The sequence below is a fragment of the Hibiscus syriacus genome, unplaced genomic scaffold, assembly GCF_006381635.1.
Source record: "Hibiscus syriacus cultivar Baekdansim isolate YM2019G1 unplaced genomic scaffold, ASM638163v2 tig00110890_pilon, whole genome shotgun sequence".
Taxonomy (NCBI): Eukaryota; Viridiplantae; Streptophyta; class Magnoliopsida; order Malvales; family Malvaceae; genus Hibiscus; species Hibiscus syriacus.
The window spans coordinates 7,771,911-7,779,541 of record NW_024062900.1 but is presented as its reverse complement, the minus strand read 5'-3'; the positions used below and the strand labels follow the sequence as shown (position 1 = coordinate 7,779,541).

Genomic DNA, 7,631 nt, shown 5'->3' with positions numbered 1-7,631 from the left:
TGCTCGGCTTAATAGGTGATCCATAACTTTTAAGATCAGTACCATACCCATGTTTATTTGGATTCCTTAATTAATCCAACATCTACTTAGTCTAGGTCATAAGGGTATTTTGGTAATTTTGGTATTCAGTTTTATTCCATTCATTTCAGAGCTCGAGGGTATCCAATCATTCCTGAGCTTGGTGATATTCTTGAGTCATTTCCATTATAGGGGTATTTTGGTCATTTACAGATCTATAGTATTTCCATCACTTCCTTCCATCCTGTCTTATTATTTAATTCCAATTTATCATCTATTTCAATCCCTTCGAACAATTCTGATAAAAGAGCACCCCGATAAATTATTCTTCAGGTATTTACTCGTAACTCGGATATTTTTGGGTCAAATGCCTTCTCATATTTTTACCAACAGAAAATCAAGAATTTTTCTGCACTAAGTCAGGATCTTAACAATCAAATTCGTACTTAATCGAGTTAAGTACAAATGCTCAAAGTACTTTCTCATTCAGGGTCAACTCGGACCATTTTACCTCTCAAGGGTATTTTCATAATTTCTTAACCAGATAATTTCGATATTAGCTCTTACCGAAAATAATTAGAATTCAAAGATCCTATGATCAATTACTTTCCCGAATATTCTCTGATCTTGAAATTATTCCTTAACAAACTTCTAGCATCTTGTGCAAACCCTTTTTGGCGTTAAAACCCAGTTATCCAAATTCTCTAAGCAAAACTATTATTTCTTATGCACATCTGCAATTATATCGGATCAATGTCTTTTCAGAGTTATTAACCAACTTCCAGGGACAATTCTTGTCATCCTACAACATAAGGGTATTTTCGTAATTTTACCCTACTGGAGTATTCTCATAATTTCTCATCCTAGTACCTTTAACATTTAACCTTTGATGATATAAAATATAAGTTACAAATCCAGGGTTGATTTCTTTATCACCAATCACAAACTTGTAATTTAATTCTAACAATTCATCAATCTCTTATATTAGTCATTCGATCCGTATTCAGTTACAGAATTTCTACCACATTCATATCGAGTTTATAAATTATTCAAGTCCACAAAAGTGATCAACGTTATCTTATTCATGCATTTACCAATATCAACATGTTTCATAAAGCATAAAGAGGTAGTAAAGTATTACCTCAATTTCCGTGCAATACTGATCAACCATTAAATTCTATTCGAATGCCCTCGATCTTGAAATCATCTTCCAATAATTCCTCAGATGCATATCAATAGAAATTACATCAAAAATGGAGCATAATTTTGAAAAACGGATCGAATCGGATGATAAATCGATGAAAAATAGCTTACCGGGTTCGAATTTGGTGAAACGGACTTCGAATTCGAATTTAGGACAGCGGAAGCATAAAATATGACTTTTCAAAAATTTGGAATTTTTAGTCAAAATCAAAGTCAATGAGTTTGACTGGCAATTTCGAGGCCTTCGGGTCTAAATTTCGAAAACGAACTGCGGAATCGGATTTGGAACGTCGAAAAATGTCAGGATGGGTATACTCGGTCGAAGTCAAAGGTCGTTTAATGCCCGGTTAACGCCGGTCAAAGTTTTGGTCAACTATGGTCAACGCATGAACAGTCAACATTCGACCATTTTACACAAATATCACCCTAATATAAATTAATTACCAAATTAGCCACATTCTGCAAATATTTACTAAACTAACACCCAAAATTTACACAAATAGCACCCAAACATAAATTAATTACAAAATTATCACCCAGACGATAATAGTGATACGGTGTCGGAAAATTCCCGAAAAAATCCCTAAAAATTATTTTAAGCGATTTTGAGGCACTTACAAAGCTCGGTTCATAATTTTGAACGGTGGAGAGCTCGATTCTGAAACGTCGGAAACTTTGACGGTCTCACCCCTCCACGCGCCGGTGACGACGGAGAAACGGAGAACACCGGTGGACTCGAAACGATGCAAGGAACACGATGGTACGGGAGGTGTCGTAAAGGATGATCGGATCGTCGTGAATCGACAAAAAACCAACTGAAATCGAGTTATTACCGACGATACTTCCAACTGAAATTAACGACGAACGTAGACGATTCACGACGAAAGGTTTGAGGGGTTTTGTTCATCGGTCAACAACGAACACGATGGTGGTTTTGGTTCGTCGATCGGAGGTCGGACGGCGAGTAGAACAGAATTGAAAGGAGGGTTGAGGGGAAGAAGAAAACTGGAAACAATCTGGAACTGAGCACGGCAAATGGGGTTTATAATTCATCCCATATAAAAAATGGTTAAATCATAGGTTTAGCCACTGAATGTCCTGCACTTTATTAAATGGTCTGCCAACTTTGAAAATTTACAATTTAATACATTGTTTCTTTCAAAATACCAATTAAATCCATTACTTTATAATTTCTATAATTTAGCCCCTAAATTGGGGTGTTACAACCAAGAATCTAACTAATTTTCCAACATGCTCTAATTTCAATTCTAACACTTCATACTTCTTAATCTAACTGATGACGAGTCAAATTTAATCTTAAACTTTACTTATTAACTCTTTTCCAAGATTTCACTTAGAAACCTCTTATTTTTAATCCTCATAACTTGACATTCTTTTGATTTATACTTCCCTTTAAGTTTCCGTAGTCTTTCCTTATACTCCATCAATCAAAATCATTCCTTAATTGTACGAAAACTAGTTGGAAAATCAAACTTACCTTAACTAAATAGCTCATGTTGAAGGAAGGAAGAAGACTAAAGATATCTCTAGAAAAATCTTTCTTTTTCTCCTTCTTAATCTCCACGTGTATATATCCTCACCATAACATAATTTTTAATTCCTTTATTGGTCAAATGACCATTTTACCCTTCCAATCATCCATTTTTGCTATTCAGTCCTACACAAAATTTTCCATATAAATCCCTGAACTTTTCAATTTATCTACTTTAGATACTAAATTATGAAATTTTACAATTTGGACACTAACCCGGTATTTGGGATGTTACAAAAACGTTAACTTTGAAAGTAACTAATTAAAAGTCTTTCATTGATTAGACAAAATTTTGAAACCCAATAGTTAACTTGCATGCATTTTTTAAAGAGATAAATCCATGTGAAATAGGATATATTATTTACAACAACAAAATTTAACCTTTGGAAAATCAGTGAAGAAATGAAGATGCTAACCACTAAAAAGATTTAGAAGCCTTGAAGAAAGCTTATCCTTGCGGCTCCGTGTGAATCAACAATGAACGCTACACAGTGGACAAAGACAAACGAAAAACGGCGTGAGATTGAGAGCGAATATATGGATATATATATTTTTTCAAACAATTTTAAGATTTAGCAGGCATATTGTTTACAAAATATATATTAAAAAAAGGTTCTAACCTTTGCAAAATCAGTGAAGAACTGAAGATACTAACTGCTAAGAAAGATTTATAAGTTTTGACGAAATTTATCCTACAGCTCCGGGAGCTTCGGCGAAGAACAATGCACAGACAGTAGATAAAGATGGACAGACGTGACATTAAGAGTTAGAAAAAATATTTGGGCATTCTTCTTTTAATAATTTCAGGATTTAGGTTCAACCATTTAGTTTTCTTAATTAACTAATGTTGATTTGGGTTTAAAAGTTATAGCATCTTAAAATATTAAATTTTAAATGGTTTGGGCTGAACATATATATCATATATATTTTAAAATTGATTAACCATTAATCGAATTTTAAAAAAATATTAATTGTTCCACGACCAAATTAATTTCGGTTCCCGACCATTTAACCGAACTAATTTGATGTGGTCGGTTAATTTAATCGAACTAATTTAGTGTGATGGGTTAATTTACTTTTAACTGAATAGTGAACACTCCTACCTATAAAGTATTGATAAAATATGTTATTTTAATTTTGATTGATATTAAATTTTATGTTTGATTCTGAAAAATCATTCCCCTTATATCACCAAAATTATTACTGCTGCGTGAACGTGGACGGCGGATTTCCCAGCAATCCTTAAAATGCTGCATGAACGTGGACGGGGGATTTCTCAGCAATCCTTAAAATGCTGCATGAACGTGGATGGGGGATTTCCCAGCAATCCTTAACGCGTAGACAATTAAAAGAATATCAAAAATAATAAATATTTACTTTAAGCAGAAATATTTAAATACCCAAAATTAATAGGCCTTTATAATATTTTGTTAAGAGCATAACCATTAATTTTTATAATTTATTAAACGAGATATGATACCGAATTAGCAATTGAGCTATACCTGTTAGGGATCAAAAACTTACATTCAGATTAAATTTATTTTATAGAAAGAAAGAAAAAAAGTGAATACAATAGAAATTTGTTGGCATGCCAAACTACTCACAGTTTTAGCTAAAATATTAAATAACATAATTAGAAAAATAAAAATTGAACTTCAGTACATTATAGTTTAATGATCAAAGGACAACATTAGTAGAATTGGACATAAAAGTCTGAAAAATGAAAGCAAATACAATAATAAGTAGCATCATCCATTCTCAATCATCCACCTTGGATGGAGAATGAATCGGTTTCATACCATACATGAATATATAGCAAGAAGTTCCAAGTGAAAGTTTGAGAGGGAGCCCGTGTTTAGGATCACCAAGTTACTAACCATGGTTGTCGATCGGTACATTAGAAGAGAAGACTAACCCCAAGAAACCAAAATATCTCCTATAGGGTTACATGCAAAATGCTTTGACTTCCACATCCAGTCATGGAGTTCTTTTCATGATGAAAATACTAGGAAGAAAACAAGCTACATTGATGAATTTACAAAAGAAAACAAGCTAGGGTTAGTTTTTCACGTAAACATGATCTTCCCTTTGCCTTAGGGAAGATGGTGATTGTTTTAGATATATTATTATATTAAGAACAAAAACATTTTAAAAAATATGACTAGATGGTCCTAGTTTTTAAACCCTAAAAACTAGATGTCAATGCACACACAAAAAACTTCGTTGCTAAAACTGCCTCATCGTCAAGAGGCGATTAGCCATTTCAAAACAAAAATCGAAAATGGGTGGCTTGCTTTTTGTTGCTGAATTTACAAATTTTGCACACCAATTTTCTGTTTATTAGCCTTGCCTAGGCTAAAAGTTAGAAGAAAAAAGAAAGTAAAATGTTTTGATTAGCCTGTCCATGGGCTAATGATTCAAAACGTTTTCCCAACTTTGCTGATCCAGTAGGAGGAGTTGGCATTTAGAAAGAAAAAAAATGCTTTGCTTGTCTTCAGCAAACCATTGTTGATAAAAAGATGCAATTGAAAAAAACATGCATGATTCTCCATTTTTTGGAGGTGATTGGAGTTAGATAGAGATAGAGGGAGAAAAGGAAAACCATGATTAGGCCCAAGGTTGAGACTTTAGAGCAGCTTGGAATGAATCTTCTAGGATGAAGAGCCATTGCCACACCTGTTGCACACCAAATATACATGATAAAAACACAACCCTAATTGTTAAACTTGAAGATAGTATAGCAGATACTGTTTATTTCAGGAAATATGGGGTTTTTACTTATACAATACGAACCTTATTGCAATGGTGGAGTAGGTGCGAGAGCCACCGGTGCACCGAAGTGCTGTGGATAGCTCCCGGTTGAGTAGTGGAACATCTGATGTGGAAAATAGATACTGTATCCTTGGCCAGAAGGGCAAACAGTGTTGGCCATTCCTTCTCCGAAAAGATAGGGGTAGAATGCTGCTCCAGTACCAGTCATCATGCCACCACCATACACAGGATACTGACCGGTGGCCCCTCCATACACATTATAGTAGCTCTGAACCATAACCACACAATTCCCAACAGTTAGACATATGATGCATATTTGTCAATGTAAACTAGGAATGAATATATAAACAAGTAAATCATGGTGTACAAACCGTGGGGTAATTAGAGTAATCAGGTGAGTAGCTGTAAGAGTGCAAAGGGGAAATACAGTTAGGAAATTCATAGTTGAAGAAATAATAATAAATTATGTGTATTTATTTTAGAATTTTGGAAAATAAAGGAAAAGGCTTATACCCTACCCATAGAGATTAAAAGGAAATCCAGGTTGGATGGCATAATAATGAGGAGGGAAGGTTGCTGCCGAAGAAAACGCTGTCGCTGTCGGCACACATTTCATTCCCTTCGAATTCCTTCCTCCTGCACCATTTTCTATTTTACTATTTTCTTTTTCAAGGCATAATATTAAATTCTGATGGCCACCATCCTCTATCATATTTTAAAGTCCACACAATAATGTAATCGCGTCACAATATTCTAATTTTGAAGAAACAAATCACATCCGACACAACACTTCTATGATCCATAACATTTATAGTATCATCAACAATTGTATAATCCCAATCGCATTCCTAACAAACACAACCACAATTTAATATTATGATTTAGTATCACTTTTATGTATTTCTTGCCTTTTTTTCTATTTACTGAAAACAGAATATTTTCTAGGGTACTAGAGATCATTTTTTTACAGAAGATGTTAAATATAAACCTTTTATATATTTATATATATACACGGTTAAGATTTACTTACATAATGTAAAGCCTTTTAGTTTTACATAGATTTAGAATCGTTTGATGAATGAAAGTATATGATTGAAATCAACTCATTGTAATAATTTCGGTTATAATTAAGAATGTTACATTACAACAAATTTTAACATAAAATATTATATGTCAACTCTAAAAATCTATGTTAAATTAATTATAATTTTGATTAGAACAGAGAATGTTTTGACGGTAACTTTTAGATTGTAATTGAAATAGATATGAAATATACATTATTTATCATGAAGAACCTGGTATTTTCGATTTAATCTAGAATGTTACTCTATTCCTTTAAAAAATTAAAATATTGGTAAATTTTTATTTCTACTATTTTTAACCTTAACCAAATGTATTTTAGACTCATCTAGAATTCTAGGCACACATTTAATCTTTATACCAAGCCTTAAATTCATTAATACTAAACCACATACGATTCACAAAGAAATTAGGTAGGGAAAGCAAGTAATCACCATGCTTTGGAGTAGAAGGTTTGGATCTTTGAACACCCAAACAACCCAGATTGCAGTTAGCCCTTCTCCCATCGATCACCGGAGCAGCATCAACGCAAGCTCTCATGGCTGCTTCCGGTTCACGAAATGTTACCTATATCAATACGCATGTAAATCCAAACAATAAATGATCAAAATTCGATTTAACATAAAACCCATAAAGAATCACTCACAAGATTTTCCATTTCACTCGAAGGATCTACTGATAAAAGACAAAAGAACAGTGTGAAAAATGAAGAGATTGAGCGTACAAATCCATAGCCTTTAGATCTGCCAGTGGCCTTATCGGTGATGACGACGGCCTCCAAGATATCGCCGAATTGCTCAAAGTACTTCCTCATCGTATCTTTCTGGGTTTCCCAAGCCAGCCCTCCAACGAACACCTTAGTGAAAGTGGTATCACCGAATTGCCCAGTCATTTTTCTCTGAAAATTATGAGCAACTTATGATCTTTGGTTTCAGAAAGAAGAAGAGAATGTAGATCTAAGGGATGAGATGGGTAATTTCTAGACTTGAATGAATGAGAAATGAGT

General features: G+C 33.6%; 1 protein-coding gene across 1 annotated transcript; it reads right to left on the bottom strand.

Moving 5' to 3' along the window:
- Nucleotides 1-4,841: 4,841 nt before the first annotated feature.
- Nucleotides 4,842-7,593, bottom strand: LOC120144796 (probable RNA-binding protein ARP1). The gene is made up of 6 exons (XM_039158765.1): nucleotides 7,350-7,593; nucleotides 7,060-7,192; nucleotides 6,064-6,181; nucleotides 5,917-5,947; nucleotides 5,567-5,813; nucleotides 4,842-5,449 (listed from the first exon to the last, which is right to left on the bottom strand). Exons 1-5 carry the CDS (start codon nucleotides 7,515-7,517, stop codon nucleotides 5,568-5,570), a joined length of 696 nt encoding a protein of 231 aa, XP_039014696.1. The 5' UTR covers nucleotides 7,518-7,593; the 3' UTR covers nucleotides 4,842-5,449; nucleotide 5,567.
- Nucleotides 7,594-7,631: the final 38 nt, after the last annotated feature.